At 41.1% G+C, this 21,785-nt stretch overlaps 1 protein-coding gene and 1 long non-coding RNA gene across 3 annotated transcripts in view; one reads left to right on the top strand and one right to left on the bottom strand.

Annotated features, from left to right (window-relative positions):
- Window positions 1-11,941, top strand: part of LOC146854820 (adenosine deaminase 2-like) — a 511,041-nt gene extending 499,100 nt beyond the window's left edge. Inside the window, exon 10 of one of the 2 annotated variants that reach the window (XM_085650538.1) lies at window positions 11,351-11,941. In XM_085650538.1, coding sequence (XP_085506664.1) covers window positions 11,351-11,462 — 112 coding nt within the window. In that variant the 3' untranslated portion in view covers window positions 11,463-11,941. Of the gene's footprint in view, window positions 1-139; window positions 284-11,350 lie in introns of those variants that run through there. The other variant, XM_085650539.1, reaches the window with a different exon arrangement.
- Window positions 11,942-17,032: 5,091 nt separating this feature from the next.
- LOC146854819 (uncharacterized) overlaps window positions 17,033-21,785 on the bottom strand; it is a 47,056-nt gene continuing 42,303 nt past the window's right edge. The window contains exon 3 of the long non-coding RNA XR_014980756.1: window positions 17,033-17,188. This is a non-coding gene — a long non-coding RNA (uncharacterized LOC146854819). The remainder of the gene's footprint in view (window positions 17,189-21,785) is intronic.

Raw genomic sequence — 21,785 nt, 5'->3', positions numbered from 1 at the left:
AGTGAGCAAGGGAGCCACGTCTGGGCATACCCTGACTGGATAAAATATGAACTTCAGTTTTTATTCCACCATAAGTGTTGCTGTTGAGAAATCCTGTTTTGTAAGACTAGACTTGACCAGTTTTTCTCCCCATTCCCAGGTACAGCACAATGCCTCCAGAGATGAAAGCCAAAGCAACTGAAATCTGGCATGAAAAGTGGAAGATGTTTATGAAGGAGTTCAGTGATTTCAATTTAAAAACTGACCTCTAGAATGCAACTCCCAAGAAGAAGCGGTCCTGAAACTATGACCAAAATGAGCTGTTATCTGGCAATGGAACACTAAACTAGATGGCAGGATTGACTAGATGATGAGGAAGCATATTCTGAGCATGATTATATATAGTCCTGGCCCCTTGCTATACCTCCATTAAACAATTGTTGTCCAGAGATTTTCATTTTTTATTTGTGTTTTTGTATCATTAGAGAAGTAATTTAGCTTGGGTAAACATTGCTGATCCGGGCCGAATTATTCTGTATGAAATTTTTAAAATTGGCTGATGTGTTGCAGTGATGACGTGATATTTCAGGAACCATGAGATCTATATACTTCATTTTGGTCTCAAAACATAGGGTTTGGGGGTCAAGTAGTCCTATAGAGACAAAAAATAACTTCAGAGCAACTTTTCCACCAAAATTGCTGCTCTTTAATGTCTTTTTGCCATCATATTGGTAATTGTAATATTGGTTCTGTTCCAGGTTTTCAGTTGATTCAAATTCATAAACATGAGCATATCACGTAGTAGCAGCGGATCTTTACCTCCTGACAGAATGTTACTAACTACAAAATCAGATGGCTACTTCAACAAAGAAACGTGTCATATGCCAAAGTAATCTGACTGAAAAGCTAACATCAACTGCAGCTGGACAAAAGAGAGCTTGAGATGCAGAAATACAGCAAGACGAAGTTCACAATAGATTGAAACTGATGGGTGGAGAAGATCAAATATTTTATCATTGTAACAACAAGTGGTACGAGTTGTATACAATGGAAAAAACCTGTAATAAATATATCAAAAAGAACCAGAAACCAGTGAATTGCAACAAGAATCGCACTTAGAAAATCGATGGCTACCCCTTGTTCACCTCCAACAACTGATCAAAAAGCAGAGGATCTTCAATGTGTTATCTGTGGTTTAGCCAGAACAAGGGCCAAAGGGACTGACAAAAGAACAAAGTACAGACTATGTGAGTCTCAAAGGGCAAACATATTTTTATCTGCAACTAGTTTCTTCTAAAATGAGGTTTTTAGCTGAGTAGCTGATCTAAACAGCGAGGTGAATGTATTTGCAGCTGATCTGTATGGCCACCTGAACTGCATGCGTGCAAACATTAGAAAATATGAATGTACAATGAGCTCCCAGCAGCATGTAACCGTCAGCCTTCGGTTAAGTTTGCACTCTTTGAAAAAGCAAATTAAGTTTGAAAGCCAGTCTTGAGTGCTGGCTAGGGGTTCACACTCAGTGAGATCATAGAAATAATGGTCAACATTGATGAAACTGTATTGATCCATAATAATGCAATTTAGATTTTTCTGGTGAGAATGTACAATGACAGAATTCGTTTTTGTCAGTCTAACAAAAAGAATGAGCCACTTGTGGTGTTTTCAGCCAAAATTAGGTCACGGGATGCATTAAAATCAACAGGAACCATTTTAAGAAACATCCTAAAAGATTTAGATTTTGGACATAATGACAAATGTTGTGATGTACCAGAGCTCCACAAACCATGGGAGTCAACAAGAATGCCTGAAGTTGTCTTTTTTACATCATTGTTTAATATCAGAAAAGCAAAACTGTTACAAACTAAAGTACTTAAGTTCAGAACAGAAGCGGAGAACATTGATGATGGCTTTGAAGACATGAGCGAATAAGTGGAGGACATTCACATGAACTGACAGGCTTATGCTGTGCAAATGTACTGTCGTTTCCAAATCATGTTTTATGAAGTACATCACAGCAAAAAGAAAGCTCTGCTACACATAATGACAGCCCACACAATCTATGACAAGTGCAAAAGCAGAGATCCAATCACTTCAATGAATAGGATCGTGTATCAACAAGTTATAATGACATAGTACGGAGCAGAAACCTGTTAATAGCTCATGCTGTAAAATCTTGTGAATCCGACAGCACACCACTTCCAAGACACTTTACCAGGAAATGATTTACAATTGTTGCTCTTGATAATTTTGATTTTGAAGACAGCTCTTCTTTGTGTGGAACATCAACCTCACATGATACTGCCATGGTGCTTTTTCAAGACTGTACCAATGAAGTAGCTGCTCGAAAACAAGCTGTGTCAGCTGCAGATATAAACAAACGAAGCTGTAAACTTATTACCCAACTGCCTTGCCAATGTGAGCAAAATCACTAAATGCCATCAACACTTATCAAAGATGATCACCTCTGTTTTGCTAGAATTCAGTTTTGGACAAATTTCCAGGTCTTTACTGACCTCATGCAGTCATGGAATTTCTCACCACTTTCTGATTCCTGATTTTGTAGCAGAGACACCACTATTTGCATGTCATACGCATAAGAAGTTAAGTGAAAGCTGAATGTTCTAATCAAAGTGACCAGAGATGAAACATATACATATAAAAAGAGTGGGACACAGTGAGGATCTCTGAGGGACCCCACAAGGGTTTGGAACTAAACTTATCTAAAGCCACAGTTTGCTGTCTGTCTATCAGGAAGGAACGCAATAGCTTTCAGGCCAGTCCCTGAATGTCGCATGCCGACAAACTATCCATTAGGAGATCATGGTGGACCGTGTCGAAGGCTGCTGAGAGATCCAACACTATCAAAGCCGCGTTGCCTCCCATATCCAATGCCTCCCTGACTTCTTCAGTAGACTTAATAAGCGCTGACTCTGTGCTATGGCCTCCCCTAAAGTTGTGTTGAATCTAAAATATCATGAATGAAACTTGTAATTTTGCAAAGCCAGGCAATGTTCTATACACTCAGTTGAAAATCAGAAAACATGAAAACCAAGTTGGTAGAGTTTGTCAATAAATGCTAAGAAAAAACAGAAATTTGTAAGTACTGGGGAAATGTTTTACACATGATAGCTCCAGATGCGGCTCCTCCGCTATGGTGGAGGAGTGTCGCCCCACTGCTTTTAAGCAGTGAGAAACATAAAATGATAATAACTCAGAGTTATTATCATTTTATGCTTCTGTCCTCCTGCATTGTGGCTAGTGGGTAGGCGGGGCTGCTCTGCACTCGGAGCAGTGGAGGAGTGGTTTGCACACTGAGTCAGCAATGACCGTTTGATCGGCCCTCTGGGGCTACCCAAACTAGTCATGCGCACTTCCCCGTTCTCCATGCAGGCTGCAATTACGGCCTGCATGGAGAACATGCCCACATCTCCAGCCCCTGGCTGAGCGCTGTGTTACGGGGCTCAGACCAATCATTGCAACGTTGTGATTGGCTTCGTGGAGGGAGCCTGGCTGTCTGCTTCCTGTACCAGTCAGAGTCGGAGAGCAGGAGCAGAGAAGACGTGGAACCCAGCCTCAAGGTGAGTTTTATTTTCCCCGTGCGATAAAACCCCCCTGAAACCCTACCCCTACGCCTGCCCACCCACCCATGTCGGCCACCAATGGATAGCTCTAGTGAAAAACTTGATACATGCTGATTGGGAAGGTGATTGGGAGCTGCACAAGAAGACTGTGGAGTCACTGATTACTGTGTTTTGTGAATTTGATTGCATAAACTACCTGAGATATGGGTCTTAGTATTTGGAAAGAGTGAAGAAGCGAGAGGTGGAAAAACCATACCTCTACAGAAAATTCATCAAGACATTTTGGAGTGAAAGATAGAGAGGGAAGGTTCTATGCTGTGGCTCCAGATGTGAAACTGGAACAGACAATCCAAAGATCACAGAAAAGCTCCAGGGGAATTGCTGGTCAGACACGTAAAAGTGAATATGTTGGTCAATGGCAGCTAGTTTACCACTAAGTCCTTTCTATTTACAATTTTTTTCAGAGAGATGAGAAATTCAAAATTAATGGAGCATTGTGAAACTGTTCCTCACCACAAACTTGTGGGAAAGAGAGGAGAATGTTTTAATAAACATGCAGCAGCAAGAAAATCCCTTTGAAATGACTGAGCCTGTGCAACTATACAACTTCGTGACCAAACAATGTGGATAACAATATAAAGATACGTCTACTCGATGTCCTGGAACAAGGATAGAAACTATACCCAGAACTGAAGCAGGAGAGGTTTATATTGAAAGAGATAAAGGTGTTCGACATAATCACTAAAGCTAAACTTCCACGCTTTAATTTCCATAGTAAGAGTTTTGTCCAACCAGCCACGACAAAACAGATTACAAAATAACTACTTTCGTAAGCACATAAAGAGATAGATGTAGCAAAAGAAAGGAATTAATTTACATTCTGTTGCATGACCTTGATGCATTATTTGATGGAAATTCTGCAACAAAACTAGTGAAGCACAAACTCGTGCAAGAGCTTGAAAAAAAACTTTCACCTGAAGAATTTCAATTCGAAAAGCTGTCATTAAAAACTGCTGAAAACGAATGTCTACAACTGGAACAATTGACCTTGTCTGCATCAACCATTTGGCACCTATACCTGTGCAACTCGATCAATTCTGGTCATACATATCGAACAAGATGAACTGACCAACACATTGCTGATGCTTCAGTGAACATAATTTCCAATTATTGCAATTAGAATGACTGTCAGTGAGGAACTGGTGCCTGCATAGATATATTCAAAAGGTACAGGCCATATTGTTCAAGAACTTCACAGCAAATTAGAGGAAGCTAGACTTCGTGTTGTGTTGTGCCACATGTTGGGTGGGCTGTTCAAAATGGTTCCAATTGAGTCACTGTAATGTCAAATGACATAGATGTTATTATTGTACTATTTATATTTGTTACAATGTTCATAAGTCAAGGATTGTCAGAGTTATGGAACAGGCTAGAAGAGACACTTAATCCTGCTTCATATTCTGTACAAGAGATGCCCAGTGTTCTTGTCAAGGCACATATTCTTACAGGCGATGACAATATGAGCAAAATTGGAGCAAAGCCTTGGAGCTTTAAATGCTGAACCTCTGACATTTCTAAAAGGATTTACTGAGACAGAAAAATAATGTGACTTTAAATACATAGACAAATGCGTTGTGCGTGTGTGGAAAACGAGTTCTGACTGTCATACATTTGACGATCTTCAATACAGTAAGTTCAAGAGATGAGTCCCCCTAAGTGACCTTCCACCAACGTTATATTCTGTGCGTGGACACATTAAAAGATTGTTCTACTTGATCACAAGATGTGTAAATGCTTTGGATCATGCATTTGTATAGAAAGATCAGTGAGAATTCGGTTGGGAAGATATTGATGGGGTGCTAAAGCCTACGAAATTTCTAAAGTCTCTACCTGCAGAATGTACATGTACATGCACTTGCAAAATCTGTGCTACAAAAAGATGATCCTGTCCATATGCTCTTCTCAAATGTTCAACATTCTGCAAATGTGCCACAAGTGATTGCCAACACAAATAAATAATGAGAACTATGAAAATGAGTCAAAAAAAATAGTGATAAACATTTATTTTTTTCATATTCAGATCATAAAGTGTTTGGTGTATACATAAAAGGATTAAAAACCATTATTATGTGTTTCATTTCTATATGTGCCTCTTCTTCCTCTATTATAGCCAACATTTTGGAAAATGGTGGTAGGGTTGCTCTGAGGAGTTATTTTCTGTGTCTATAAGACTACTTGACCCCCAAAACCTATGCTTTGACACCAAAAGGAAGTATATAAGGCCCATGGTTCCTGAAATATTACATCATCACTGAACACACATCCGTCATTTTTCAAAAATGTAATCTAGAAAAATACAGCCTGGATTAGCATTGTCTACCCATGATCAAATACTTCTCTAATGGTCCAAAAACATGAATCAATAATGAAAATCTCTGGACAACAATTTTTTATTTTACAGAGATATATCCGGGGGCCGCAAGTATATCGCTGTTTTGTCATTTTAAAACTCCTTGATCTAAGCTTTAGAACATGCAAACGTTTCATAAGAAAACTATAGAAATTCGGCAAATCCTATTCGAAATGTTATTCAACAACAAATAATGCTTTTTGTCTTGCTTGGAGCACAGGACAGCCATTTTAACTAGCTCTGTTGGCAAGTAGCTGTGACTAACATTATTTTACTTCTGTTTACCTACAATCAGTTAATAAACATCTTATATTAAGTGTTGACATAGAAGAAACTTTATATATATTGCAGGTTAAATTTGACACAGATGTTCTTTAAGACATTTAGGGGCCGATTTAAATTTGGGTGGCCGACCTTTCCTCTGCCAAGGCAACAGAGAAAATTACTCTGGTGCCCTGGAGGTGGTGCCAACTGACACATTTTGAAATGCCCATTGCCCTGGCAGGCATTTCAAGTATTGACAGGAACCACTGCCAAAGCGAGTCCTGCCAATTCATTGTTACTTTGCTGGACGGCTCCACCAAGTATGACGGAGCCATATGGCAAGGTTACATTCTTTTTTATTTTCTAAAGAAACTCCCAAAGTAGAATTTTCTTTTTGAAAATAAAAAAAAACAATACCCCCTTCATCATTGGAGTCCTCTCTTGTGAGGGGGACATTCAGCAATTTTCAGTAACCCTTACCACCAGGTTTTACCTGGCAGTGATGGGCACTGAAAAACTGCTATATGTTTGCTATTAGGTAGGTGAACATATTGCCAATTTTCCAACGGCCTGTAAACCATAGGCCGTAGGAGAAGTTTGACTACGGTAGAGACAGAGCAGTGTCTGCTGTCATTAAATTAATGTTGGCCGCATTTTTGTCAGGCAGGAAGGTCATAGTCTTGGAGGGGAAGGAATTCCGTTGATGTTACTTTTTGGTGATTTTTTATATCTACAGTATATGGAACAAAGTCCAAAAATGTATCCAAAAAATAAGAAACCCAAAGCAAGGGCATTCTACAGTGGAAATCCGAATATTGAAAGACAGATCCTGATCAAGGTTCATGCCCTCGTTGTTGACTGGGGTTGTGGGTACCTAGTGTGTTGCCACATGCCAGTCTTCGTTTCCATGAGACTAGGGACATCTTAAGGATTTTGGGGGCCCTGGGCCAAACGTATTTTGGGGGCCCCTGTTCGGAACAGCTTTGCATTTATGATTCAAGTTCAGCTCTGTCATGTCCTCTTTAGCCAGGTAATTGACAGTGTGGAGGCACACTCTTCCAAATTTTAAATGTGTTTACATCTAATATTCACGTGTGTTTTCAATATTGTAACACAGCACCAGCTTACTGCAAGTAGTGTCTGTGACACCCTCCAATTTCTCATATGCGTGGTCCTCTTTCATTCTAAAAAACTTTTTTATGTATGTTGCATGAAACATAAACACAATATGTTTCTGCAAATTGCCTGTAAAAGACTCTCACACATCACCCACATTAAAAAATAAATTTAAGGAAAACGGGATTTAAAAGAATATATTTAAGAATTATTCAAAGTCATCAGAGCGGGACTCAGCAGAACAGGGCTTGCTCTATCCCCCCCCCTGAAACTATGGGGCCCAGGGCCAAAGCCCACTTTGCTCATGTCTTAAAGCATCTCTGCATGAGACTTGGTTTTAGGTTTGTACTTATTTATTTGTCTAATTCTAAGAAAATGTCTCATAGAACAAACATTCATACAAACATCTGAAAATGCATTATAGGTAGAAATAGAAGCCACATCAGGCAAAATACCTTACTAATTGCAATGTTATTTTATGTTATATTCATTTGTATACTGCATTAATCACCCAAGAGGTTATCCAGGCTCTTGGGCAGGTGTGTGACCCCAAGGCACTTCAGCGAAGAGCCAAGTCTTCAGCTTCTTGCGGAACTCAAGAAGTGAGGAGGAGGCTGTGATGGGTTGAGGGAGGTCATTTCATGTCTTGGGTGTGATGTAGAAGAATGAGCAAACTCCAGTTTTGCTTTTACGGATGTGGGGACTGTGTGCGAGTAAGAGTGAAGCAGTGTGTAGATGTCTGGTAGGTTGGTGAAAGTGTATGCGGATGTTCAGGTATTCTGGTCCTGTGTTGTGGAAGGGCTTTGTATGTGTGCATGAGAAGTTTAAATTGGCTGCACTTGTGAATGGGGAACCAATGAAGCTTCCTGCTGTGCCGTGTGATGTGGTATGTCGAATGTGAGACTTGCATCAGTGTTCTGGTTGGTCTGGAGTCTGCAGGAGTTGTTTAGAGATTCCGGTGTAGAGTGTTGCCGTTGTCCCCCCTGCTGGTGATGAATGCTTGCGTGGCAGTCTGTCTGTTGTCCTGAGGCAACCATTTGAAGATCTTTCGCAGTGTGTATAGAATGTGGAAACAGGAGGTGCACACTGCATTGACTTGAGCTGTCATGTTGATCTTGCTGTCAAGGATGATCCCTAGATTTCTTGTGAGGTATGTGGGTGTGGGTGGCGGTACTAGCTTCAACAGCCACCAGGTGGAGTCCCATGGGGAGGTCTTGTTGCCAGAGACCAGTAATTCCGTTTTATCAGAGTTGAGTTGCAAGCAGTTGGTTTACATGATCATGCAGTTAGTGAAATCAGTTCTGGTGGTTGTCTTGCCCGTCATGGTGTGGATGAGTTGGGTGTCATCGGTCCTGGACAGGACAGTGAAGTTTTGTGATCGAATGATGTTGGCGAGCAGTGTCGTGTATATGTTGAAAAGGGTGGGGCTGAGGGACGATCCGTGTGGGACTCTGCATATCAATTTCTTGGTCTCTGATATGAAGGGTGGCAGTCTGACCATTTGACACGTTAAATTCGTTCAGCGCACTAATAATTTCTGCAGTCACTACTAATGGCAATGCCCTGCGCAATAAGATTTCATATAAGCAAAAGCCTATGTATCTGAATATACAAGTAGTCTCTCTCTTACATTAAATAAATTTACAAAGACTCATTTTAATAGACTTTATATAATTCTGTGAAAAAACAGAATGCACGGACCCCCACAAAGCTTAGGTGGTCTTATAATAAAAACATCAGGTTTAATCTAGCTGTGTAACATCAAAGGGAGATATCGGATAGTGCAGCAATACTTTGCCTGTAGCAGCGCACATGTTCTCCCCCGCGGCCTCAGAGAGAGGCAAAGAGCAAGGTAGAGTGAGCAGACGGATATTGTGGTTTATGAATGGTGGTAACAGTAGGTCCAAGAAAGAAAATAGTTGTGAGTTGTTGTAAGAAATGTTCAGCAAGTTTGGTTCCTTGCAAGATCACTTGAGATGCTTTCATAAAAGTTAACGTTTGTACCATGGCAGTTGGATGGGAGGCCTTGATGAAGAGGCCGCTCTGGGGAGTTCATTAAGTCAACTCCCTATAAGACCTATAGGCAGTTCTTGGTACGAATGGAATCCTTGGCGCCCTATATGATAAATCCAAGAAAAACACGCTGATTGGCCCTACGGCACACACCATGCAGGTCTGGTTTAAGGTGCAGCGTGCGCTGGGCTGGGAGGGGGTGATATCTCAGCACACGCCACTGTGGGACTGGACTCTCCCAGCTTTGGCAGGCTGCACACGAGCAAGGGTTTTAAACGATGGGACCTTATAGGCATTTCCAGGGTTGGCGACCTGTGGAAAAAGGGTGAGGTGGTTCCTTTTGTGCAACTCTAGGCAACGTATCAATGGCAAGGAAGGAGCAATATCGATACATGCAAATAAAACATGCCCTGACGAAGGCCATACTTCCGGGAGCCGATTTACCTGAATCCTCACCACTAGAGGATCATTTTCTGACAGACTCCCTAACCAAAAAGGCAATCTCATTGACATATTGAAAGTTGGTTAATAATCAGAAAGACCCCACACATACCCTCAAAGAGAGATAGCAAGCGGAGGTGGGAGGGATGGACAAACAGGACTGGCAGGAGGCGCTGGGGTCCCCACGGGAGGTGGCGACTCCCTCTAGATTGCTCGTGCAACTTAAAATACTGCACAGAACATACTTCACGAGAACGACACTACACAAAATAGGGAGGGCGGATACGCCAATTTGCCTGAGGGGCTGTGGGCTCACAGGTACATTCTACCACACAATCTGGGAATGTCCCTTCATTACACAATATTGGAGGGTGGTTATGGCCATGATCACCCAGGTATGTGGATTTGATGTCCTCCCTGAACCTCGGAGATGCCTGCTTAACGTGTGGGAGTCCACAGATCTCAACCATGCAGCACAGGATTGGGCAACCCTGAGTATCACACTAGCCAAACAGAACATCGCACAGCACTGGGGAGCGCCAACGATCCCCTCTTATCAGCAGTGGTGCCACGACCTCGACAGCACCATGGTTTTTATTAATAGAGGATGCCCCCGAAAATGGACACGAGTATGGGGGAATTGGAACACTTTTTGGGGAAACATATGTGCCCCTCCACCCGAAGACTCAGATCCGGACTTGAGTGATCAATAAACTGAAAGTATGCTCACCTTGGGAGGTCCTTATGATGGGGCGGCGGGGTTTGGGAATTGCGTAAAGGCGAAATGAGCGCAAATGTATCTATATTTATACTTTTTGTGTACGGTGGTATCGCTTGGTATGTTATGTCGGCAAGTAACTGTAATAGACAATGATGGTGTATTGCTCTACTCGATGTGTATGTTAATAACAAGAAAAAGTTTTCACCCAAAAAAAATTGACAGTAGTACAACGTTCAGCAAGCTGATCCCTTCGCCTTGGACAAAGTCTAAATTGTCAAGGCCTCACAGGAAGACCTCACTGTTCGAGCAGTGGCTGAACTAATCAAAACTTAATGATGGTGAGAGTTGGAAAGAGTCAAAAAGGTGCATCTCCACTACAGTCTCCATGAATTGCAAGCTTTTCAGCACATGAAGGGTCAGCTTGCAGCTCAAAGGAATGTTTTGTTTCTCAGAAGAACTCCCCTCATCATTCCCCAAGCATTGAGACTGGCAGTTGATGAACAATCTCATAAGGGTCACTGGAGAGTCACCAAAAGATTGCGGAGACAAAAGGTGTGGCTTCCCTTCACAGTTGGTGGAGCAAAGGCTTGGTTCCTTCTGTGTCTGCCAGGCTTTGACCCGACTTCAGATGTTTCTTTTAACTCATTTTTACCCTGATAACATCAATAAACTTTTTCTTTTACGATAATCAGTCTTTTCTGTTTTCCTTTATCCAAAAAAAACTATTTGAGTCTGACTGGATAAAGTATGAACTTAAGTGTTTTTCTGTTGAGCAATTGTGTTGCAAAACTAGGCTTGACCAGTGTTTCCCCTCATTCACAGGTACAGCGCAATGTCCCCAGAGATGAAAGCCAAAGCAACTGAAATCTGGCATGAAAAGTGGAAGATGTTTGTGGGGGAGTTCAGTGATTCCTGTTTAACAACAGAGCTGTAGATGCAGCTCCCAAGAAGGACAGTCCTGAGACTATCTCCAAGATAAGCAATTCTGTGGCAATGGAACACTAAACTATACGGCAGGGTTGACTAGATTATGAGGAAGCATATTCTGTGCAAAATTATGTCGCTTTTTTGTCATTTTAAAACTCAGTCACTCAAGTACTTTTATTCAGCAAATCAATGATACATTTTTGGCAACAGACCAAACCAGTACCAAGGTTAAATGCCGAATAAAATACAATTTGAGGTAGGAAGCACAGTGTACTGGTTCATTCTCACAATCAGTGAAACTCAATTTAAATAGCTTAAAAAGAATCAATGAGCAATTTGTACAATAGGCTCTGGACTGGACTGACTTTAAAAATAAAAATTCATTTTTTCCTAAGAGTAACTGAAGTGCACATATCTTCTTATAACAAACATTGGTAAATGCATTAGGTTTCACCTATATGATTAATAAAGTGTTTTGAGTAGTAAGTTGTAGCTTGCTGAGTAGTTGTACATAAAGTCTGTTAAGTGTTATGACTTGTTTATGCAGAAAAAGGCAATATATTATGCTGTTACTAGTAGTATAGTGCGGGTAAGAAATAGCAAAGATTTGAATAATTTAATGAAAAAGTGAAATAAAAGAATTCATTGATGTAATAGCAATATTATATGTTTAGAGGAGGTCTGGTAACTTTTGGACTCTGTGCCACTGCACCTGCTGCATCATTCCAATCATGTCCCTAGTGCCTGCAAGATAACTGCATTTGTGACTGCCTATTTAGTACTAAAATATAGCAATAACATTTAGCGCCAGTGTGCTGCACTGCAGTACCATTCAAATCATGACCAGAGTACCTAAACTTGTGAATGCCTGTTTAGTAGTAAGACTTGTCAATATTCTGCATTTAGTGGGGTCCCTAGAGCTTTTGGCCCCCGATGCCACTACATCTACTGCACCATTCAAATCAAGCCCCTTTTGAATGCAAGGTAACTGCAATTGTGACTGTAGTAAAATATAGCAATAGTGTTTAGAGGCGTTCTGATAACTTTTGAGCCCAGTGCCACTTCACCTGCTGCACCATTCAAAGAATGACTCTGTTGCCTGCAAGCTGAATTTGTGGCTGCGTGTTTAGTTGTAAAATATAGCAATAATCAGTGTTTATCAGGGTCCCTAGAGCTTTTGGTCCATGTGCCACTGCACCTGCTTCACTATTGAAATCATGGCCCTTGTGCCTGCTAAATGACTGCACTTAAAACTGCCTGTTTAGTAGTAAAATATAGCAATTTTTGGTGTTTAGTGAAGTTATGACAACTTTTGGCCCCGGTGCCACTGCACCTGCAGCATCATTCAAATCATGACCCTAGTGCCTGAAAGATAATTGCACTTCTGACTGCCTGTTTAATTGTAAAATATAGCAATAATCAGTGTTTAGTGGGTTGCCTAGAGGTTTTGGCCTGGTGTCACTGCACCTGCTGCACCATTGAAATCATGACCCTAGTGCCTTCTAGATAACTGTGTCTAATTTAGTATTACAATTTAGCAATATTCTGTGTTTAGTGGAGTCCTTACAGCTTTAAGCCCTGGTGCCACTGCACCATTCAAATCAAGCCCCTTTTAACTGCCAGGTAACTGCAATTGTGACTGCCAGCATAGTAGTAAATTATAGCAATATTAGGTGTTTAGAGACGTTTTGAAAACTTTTGGGCCGGGTGCTACAGCACCTGCTGCACCATTCAAATAATGACCCTGTTGCCTGCACGATAACTGCACTTGTGACTGCCTGTTTAGTTGTAAAATATAGCAATAATCGATTGTTTATTAGGGTGCCTAGAGCTTTTGGTCCTGCTGTCACTGCACCTGCTACACCATTGAAATCATGACCCTAGTGCCTGCTAGATAACTGTGTCTTGTTTAGTAGTAACATTTAGCATTATTCTGCGTTTAGGGGGTCCCTAAAGCTTTTGGCCCCAGTGCCACTACACGTCTACACCTACTGAACCATTCAAATGATACCCCTTTGAACAGCATGCTAAATGCAATTGTGACTTCCTGTTTAGTAGGACAATATAGCCATTTTAGGTGTTTAGAAGAGTTCTGACAACTTTTGGGCCCGGTGCCACTGCTCCTGCTACAGTATTCAAATCATGACTCTAGTGCCTAAAAGGGAACCGCACTTGTGACTGCCTGTTTAGTTGTAAAATATAGCAATACCCCGTGTTTAGTAGGATCCCTCTGAGCTTTTGGTCCCAGTGCCACTGCACCTTCTGCACAATTGAAATCATGGCCCTAGTGTCTGCTAGATAACTGCACTTATGACTGCCTGTTTAGTAGTAAAATACAGCAAAGTTTGGTGTTTAGTGGAGTTATGACAACGTTTGACCCCAGTGCCACTAAACCTGCAGCGCTATTTAAATCGAATATATGTCGTTACTACGCATTCCGTTGCAACGCATGCCTTTACCACGCATGCGTTACAACGGAATGTTTTTTCTTCGCATTGCCCTTACCTCGATCTTGCCTTTACCCCGCTTTTTTGTTTTTGGGGGGGGGGAGACCCCCCAAGCCCCCTTTCTTCTTTTTTTTCCCTTTTTCTTAGGTCTTCGCCGACACTAACGAAGGACTGACGCTTTTTTTTCTGACCAGGAAGACGTTTTTCCGTGATGACGTTGCTTGCGTGCTAAAGACGTTGTTGAAGCAATACGCGTTGTGAAGACGTTTACGAGGTAAGTGTACCGTTGTAAACGTAACACGTAGAAAATGCTTCGTGGTAAAGGCTGTTTTCCTTTAAATCAAGCCCCCTTTAACTGCAGTTGTGACTGCCTGTGTAGTAGGAAAATTGCTCAGATAATGCCTACAAAGTGCAAAGAAAGGTACTGATGCAGGAATAGGAAATGCCACAAACATCTAAGACTAAAGCACCTGCTTTACACAACAAAGAAATAAAAAGCAAGCATCCCTGCATATTGTTAGAAGCTGTCTGCCAATTCCTTGTTAAGAGATCTTAACTTATAGTTTAATAGTCCCTGAAGTTTTCACAGTGAATGGGGCTTAAGCAGTGTGAACAGCTTTAGTAGAAGATAAATGCAGGCAGCCAGGGGATGATAAGCATCTGTAAACAGTAAATGCTGTGCAGATTTATTGTAAAAAAAACAAAAAGTACCACCCACTAATGAAGACTGGGATGAGGACTGTGGCCTTGTGAACTGATAAGAGAAGCCTCTTTTACGATATAATAGAAATAATAATTTCCACACAGACAAAACCTAAAAAATGCTTGTTAAACATATCGTAGAACAGCTGAGCAACATAATTCTGAATCTAAAAGTTGAAGACGATGCAGACATACTTTAAAAAGATCTAGAGCTAAAGGTACGTAGAAAAAGGCATACAATTGAGACCTCGACTGGATATAAGAAACACAAAAAAATATAAGGTGCGCCAGTGCCTGTTTAGAAGGGACAGGGAAGAAGAGAAAGAAACCAGGAACCATTCTGTGGGTGGGCTACCAAAAAGTGCTTAATCTGAAACGCATCAGATAAAATCTGTATTCTGTGTTTGAAACCCATGTAAGAAAAGTTTCCATACCCACTCTTTGCTTTAGGTCTAAATATCGAGGGACGGTGGTCATGGCTTGGCATTTCACAAATACGTGCTTGTTTCTGTCTTGAAGAAAAAGAGACTTTACCATTAGAAGTGCTGGAGATTTTGCTTGGAGAGTGAAAAAGGTTTAGGCAACCAAAGTCAAAGAGTGTCTTTTTGACATAAGCTAGCCACGGGATGGCAGCCATGCGGTCTGGTCTTAAGCAGTCTTTAATTATCATTTGTTGAAATGAGTAACGGGCGACCTGAACTGTGTCCTCCAAGAAGGGGAGACCGACTTCCAGATGGACACTAAGGCAGACGGTACTCCTAGTTGTGGCTAACAACCTACATGAAAATCTAATTTCTGTTCTTTGAAGACAGCCACATGGACTATTACCCCATGCACCGACCCCATAGATCCCCAAAACCAAACGTTTACCCTTACAAAGGGTAATTCATTTCGTGATAGGCTTATGCCCAAATTTCTTAGAGAACCTGAAGATAGCGTCTATCGCCCCGTCAAATTTACAGTCTCTCTGAGCCAAGAGGGTCTCCAATCTCAAATCCATTATCAGCAAGATCCCATGGTAATCAAAGCTCTTTATTTTAGAGATGGGATCCCGTCTATGTTGCGAAGGCTTGAACATGTCTTTTTAGGACCACTTATTACGTGCGATTTCTTGTAGTTGAATTTTAAGTTTAGCTCCCCCCGGACGTTTTGTTAATTAACTTACATTTCAATTACTTTGCAAACCAACCCACTGACCTGGTGAGGAAATTGGACCTCTTTATATTGGACTACTGCTTGAGATAAACAAACAGGGGGCTATCCTCTGGATGGGCGATTTTAACATCTCATTTTGCCTTTAAGAGGCGACTGGGTTTGTGGGGTCACCGATTGTTAAGAGGAAATCCTAACTCATTTTGTGCACACATCGTATGGGACTGTTTTAAACCAGAGAGTTATGAAACATAATCTTCTTTTTAGCTCTGATTTCTTCAAAGTAGGTGAACCTAGACTGCCAACTTTTACCAGCAATGACATGGGCTCCATAATTGACTTCATTCTGTTTTCTCCACATATAGTCTCGTTCATACAGGATTCTTATGTCCTCCCCACCAATATAAGCGACCATAACCCTAATGTTATTGTTTTAACTTGTCCCCTACCAAATTTGCATAAACTTAATTGTTCCTCTGCACTTGAGTATGCCAAAATCAAAGGTATCCACCTTAGATAGGATAAAGTCGATCACAGTCAATTTTTGGCTAATTTGATTTCCCAGAAGGAAGTGGCATAATGGCATGTTTATCTGATATAGCAAAAGTTGAGGATGTAGGGGGGTGTTTATAATGCTGTCTGCAAACTTTTATCCAGCTTGTTGGTTATTCACGCTAAGCAAAAGGAACCATGCCCTTTTAAATGGTTAAGCTCATTTTGGATGGAAGAACAGCTGAAAGAGGCCCTTAATACGTCCCTTCGTAACATGGCGATGGTTAGACTCCTCAGGTCCCATTACAAAGCCACTTAAGAATCTAGAAAACATAGGCGTAAGGAAACAGGCTTGGGAAGACCTGCAAGCTGCCTCTGCCCTTAGGGACTCCATGGCTTTTTTGGAAGTTGTTAACAGGCCATATTTCACAGATGCCAATCAACTGGAACAGGATGTCATATTTCTGCTGAGGAATAGGTCTATCACTTTTCCAAAATTTTTAGCAAAGATCAGTCGCCACACCCCACGGCGGAGATTCTGATCCTCCACCCTTTTGTGAATCCTTCGCCTTAAGTAATTCCATCAAAGTTAGCAATGTGTTTAGAGCAATTTTTAAATCCTCAGCTGTGAAGGCGCTTGGGACAGATGGGGTGCCCGCTGAAGTATTTAAACAGACCCCGTCTTTTTGGGCTCCTCTGTTAACAAACGTTTTCCGCGCTGTAGTTAGAGGTGACATCCGCAACTCCAGGAAGGAGTCTACTGTAGGCCCCATTTTAAAAAAAGGAAACAGAAACAATCCCTCATGTTACAGACCTATACCCCTATTGGATTCTTTCATTAAGATCCTAAGGCAGGTAATCCTCGAAAGATTGGAAGACTCTGCAGTTGATAACAAGTTCTTGTCTGAGGCAAAATACGGCTTCCGTCCGGTGATAGAACCTGTCAAGAAAACATTTTAAAACTCATTGATATAAGCTTAAGAACATGCAAATCTTTCACAAGAAAACTATAGACATTCTGCAAATCCTATTCGAAATGTTATTCAACAACAAATAAAGCTTTTTTTTTTTGCTTGGAGTACAGGACAGCCATTTTAGCAGGTTCTATTGTCAAGTAGCCATGACTAACTAATTATTTTACTTCTGTTTACCTAAAGTCATTTAATAAACATCTTAATTTAAATATTGACACACAAGAAACTATTTATACCACAGCTCAAATTTCACACATGTGTTCTTTAAGACATTTAGGGGCTTACTTACATTTGGGTGGCCGGCCTTTCCTCTGCTAGGGCCACGGAGTAAATGACTCTGTTGGTGCTGATGGACACATTTTGAAATGTCCATTGACCCAGCAGACATTTCAAGCATTGACAGGACCCCAAGTCAAGGCAGAGCTTCCCAATTCATTGAAACCTTGCTGGAGGCTCAATCAAATATGACAAAGTAAATTTGTTTTTAATTTCTGAAAGAAAATCTCATCTCAAAGTTAGATTTTATTTTTGGGAAAAAAACAATGCTCCCTCATCATGGAATCCTCTCTCATGAGGGGGCATTCAGCAATTTTCAGTAACCCTTACCACCAGGTTTTTCTTGGCAGTGATGGGCACTAAAAACTGCTATATATCTGCTATCAGATAGGTGAAAATATAGCCAATTCTCCGACGGCCCTGCTCCGTCGAGCTGTAGGAAAAGTTTGACCACAGCAGAGACATAGCAGTCTCCGCTGTCGTCAAACTAATGTCCGCCCGTATTTTAGTCAGGCAGAAAGACCATAGTCTTTGTGGGGAGGGAATTCCTTCACCGTTGTTTTAGGCTGAATTTTATTTTCTTACAGTACATGGAAGAAAGTCCTAGGCTTCATGCAAAAAATTGAAAAACCCAAAGCAAGGGCCAGCTACCATGGAAATCTGATTTTTGAAAGACAGATCCTGATCAAGTTTCATGCCCTGATTGTTGACTGGGGGTGGTGTGGACTGACCAAGTTCTGGTGGCCAACAGATTGACTCGCCCACAGGGATGAATTTGCCAAGCATAAGTGAAAACCCTGAAAGAAAATTCCAGGACTGCTAAATTGTCATGTGGTAATCTCACTTAGTGGTCCTTTGCACATTTGCTGTGCCTTTCAATCACCCTACATGTGAGCATTTCATTAGGAGTACCTAGTGTGTTGACACATGCCGCTATTCGGTTCCATGAGACGTGCTTTTAGGTTTGTATATATTTATTTGCCTATTTCTAAGACTGTCTTATAGACATAAAATCCATACAAACATCTGAAAATACATAAAAGGTAGAAATAAAAAACACATCAGGCAAAACATGTTACTAATTGCACTGTTATGTTATATTGATTTGTATGCCGCATTGATTTCCCTAGAGGGTATCTAGGTGCTTGGCTAGGTGTGTGGTTCCCAAGGTGCTTATACGAAGAGCCAGATCTTCAGCTTCTTGCGGTACTCAAGAAGTGAAGAGGAGGGTCCGATGTGTTGAGGGAGGTCGTTTCATGTCTTGGGTGTGATGTAGGAGAGTGAGCGAACTCCGGTTTTGCTTTTGCAGATGCGGGGAATATGTGCGAGAGAGAGAGTGAGGCGTCTGATGGATTGGTGAAAGTCTAAGTGGCTGTTCATGTATTCTGATTCTGTTTCCTGTAGGGCTCTGTATGTGTGCGTGAGAAGTTTGAATTGGCTACACTTGTGAATGGGGAGCCAAGGAACTTTCCTGAGGGGCTGTGTGATGTGGGTGTGGCATGGGAGCAGGGCCAGACTGGCTGCAGTGGGCCCTGGGCATTTCCTCGGTGGCCGGTAAGGTGGGTGCCGGTTTATGGCCCCTGGGGGGCCGTTTTTGTTACCGGGGGTCGGCAATATTGACCCCCTGCAATAAAAATTAGGATTTTTCTCAGTATAGGAGTCCTAAAGTTAGGACTCCTAACTTTACTACTACTAAACTGAGAAAAATCCTAATTTTAAGGCTTTCGGTATTCACAGAAGGCATTTAGAAGTCCTAAACTTAGGAGTCCTAACTTTACTACTACTTAATTGAGATAAATCCTAATTTTAAGACTTTCGGTATTCACAGAAGGCATTTAGGAGTCCTAAAGTTAGGAGTCCTAACTATACTACTACTAAACTGAGAAAAATCCTAACTTTAAGACTTTCGGTATTCACAGAAGGCATTTAGGAGTCCTAAAGTTAGGAGTCCTAACTATACTACTACTAAACTGAGAAAAATCCTAACTTTAAGACTTTCGGTATTCACAGAAGGCATTTAGGAGTCCTAAAGTTAGGACTCCTAACTTCTGTGAATACCGAAATGAGTAAGTGCCTTCTGTGAATACCAACATGAGTAAGTGCCTTCTGTGAATACCAAAATGGTAGTAAGTTTAGGATTTTGTCTTAAGTTAGTTCTGTGAATCGGGCCCAGAGAGAGGCAGAGAGCAAGGTAGAGTGACCAGACAGACATTGTGGTTCATGAATGGTGGTAACAGTAGGTCCAAGAATGAAAATGGCTGTGTGCTGTTGTGAGAAATGTTCAGCAAGGTAGGTTCCTTGCTAGAACACTTGAGATGTTTTCAGAAAGTTATAATTTGTACCAGGGCAGTTGGATGGGAGGCCTTGATGAAAGCGGCAGCTCTGGGGAGTTCATCAACTAACCTCCATAAATGTGCCTTATTTTTCCTCCCTTTACTGTGAGGAGAAGAAATTGGCGACGATTATACAAACTCCCCAGGGAAGAAAGAACCCATAATCTCTACGAGGGAAAGCGCGATGAGGCAGCACATTATGCGCTATTGATGTATTTATGCTGCACACTCTAATCTTATGGGCTGTCAGCCAGGACATGCGGTGTGGCTATAACGGTCAACTGCTGCCCCAGATCAATATTGAGGAACCAGATATTCGTTTTCTGTCGCCCCATGTGGATTTATGTTCAAACTGTGATGAGCACGAGGAGCTGGTGTGTGTGAATTCCTGCCTGTGTTTCTGTCAGCACGAGTTCAAGATTCTGTCATTGATAAAATCACCTGTAGGAGCACATTCTCTCTGAAACAAAGAAACATCTCAGGGACATGACTGTGTGTATTGCATTCCTTTAATCTGTGCTCCATCTAGTGGACAAAGGAGAGAATTGCATCCAGCGGGAACAACACATACATGTCTGACTTGATGTTGGTTTAGTACACTGACTGGAAGAACTCGCAGTGAGGAACAAGGATAGTGCTCCAGGAACATCATTTTTTCAATGACAAATGCAGCTACGGAATGGTCCGCAAATAAGTTTTGCCGATGCATGCAACAAGAAATATTAAAAATAAAAGACTGTGATGCTGACAAGTGTGACAACGATTACCGATTTAGTTGTTTTAATGTTATTTGTATTTATATTGTGATCCCAGATGACGGCGACGACGTCATTTATTTTAATTAATTATTTTGTATAATATCAATCATTAGTAGAAATATTTTAGTGTAAAAAATTAAATAGTAAAATGTTTGCAAGTATCACCATTCATTCCCACATACATGTTGGCTTCTGGGGTGAACGTTTATGTGAAGATAGGAAGCAAGCTACTTTGTTGCATTACATAGGCAAGGAGGGTGTGAGAGTTTACAGAACACTACCACCGTGAACCACTGCGGAAGCAGGCGATAACAAAACATCACTACATGCACACACCTTCAGGCAATTAGAATTGTATTTTGGTACTAAAACCATTGTTATATTGGAGAGATATAAATTATTTTCAAAGGTTCAAGCAAATGACGAAACTATTGATAATTTTGTGGCAGGCCTTTGAGCATTGGTCAATTGTGCTTTCACTGGAAACCACAATGAGTATTTTAGAGATCAACTAATGATGCATACGTCTAACAAAAGCGTACAAGAGAAGTTGTGGAATGCACATAATCCGACTTCGCTAGAAGTTCTTGATATAGCACGTAGTGTGGAATTAACTGCACAGTGTTTAAAAAAATAATAAATGATAAAAAATAGGTGATCCCAAGGTAGTTCAGCTAGCTAAGGAAGATGCAATAGATTCAGTCGATGCATACATTAAAGAATACTACTTTCAAAAACACAAACTGGGGTTTGGGCAACACAGGAGTACCAATAAAGGGACATGCTTGAGATGTGGAAGTGCTAACCACTGGGCTAATGAAGAAGATTGTCCTGCAAGACATGTTTGAACTGTTAAAGAAAATGGGACAGTATGCTAGAATGTGTAAAGGTACTAAAGAAAGGCAAATGTGTCGAAGGAATGTGAACTATGTAACAAACAGGGACAGGGGCGAGATTCAAGAGGAGTATTCTTTTCTAACCAGACGAGAAACAGTTAGAAATGCTGTGTGAGAATACAACAGAAATGCTGTGTAGTGTGGATGAAACTGGAGGAAAAAGTTACAATCCCAAATGTGTAGTAAAAATGTATAATATTGAAATTGATGTTTTAGTAGATTCAGGAGCAAGATACACCATTGTGTCACAAGAAGATTGTGTAAGGTTGTTCGACTTGAAGAGTAGAAATGTGATGAGAG

Source organism: Triturus cristatus, chromosome 4_1 (genome assembly GCF_964204655.1).
Source record: "Triturus cristatus chromosome 4_1, aTriCri1.1, whole genome shotgun sequence".
NCBI classification, from domain to species: Eukaryota; Metazoa; Chordata; class Amphibia; order Caudata; family Salamandridae; genus Triturus; species Triturus cristatus.
Note: the sequence above shows the minus strand (reverse complement) of the source record. Positions and strands in the feature narration are given on the sequence as shown.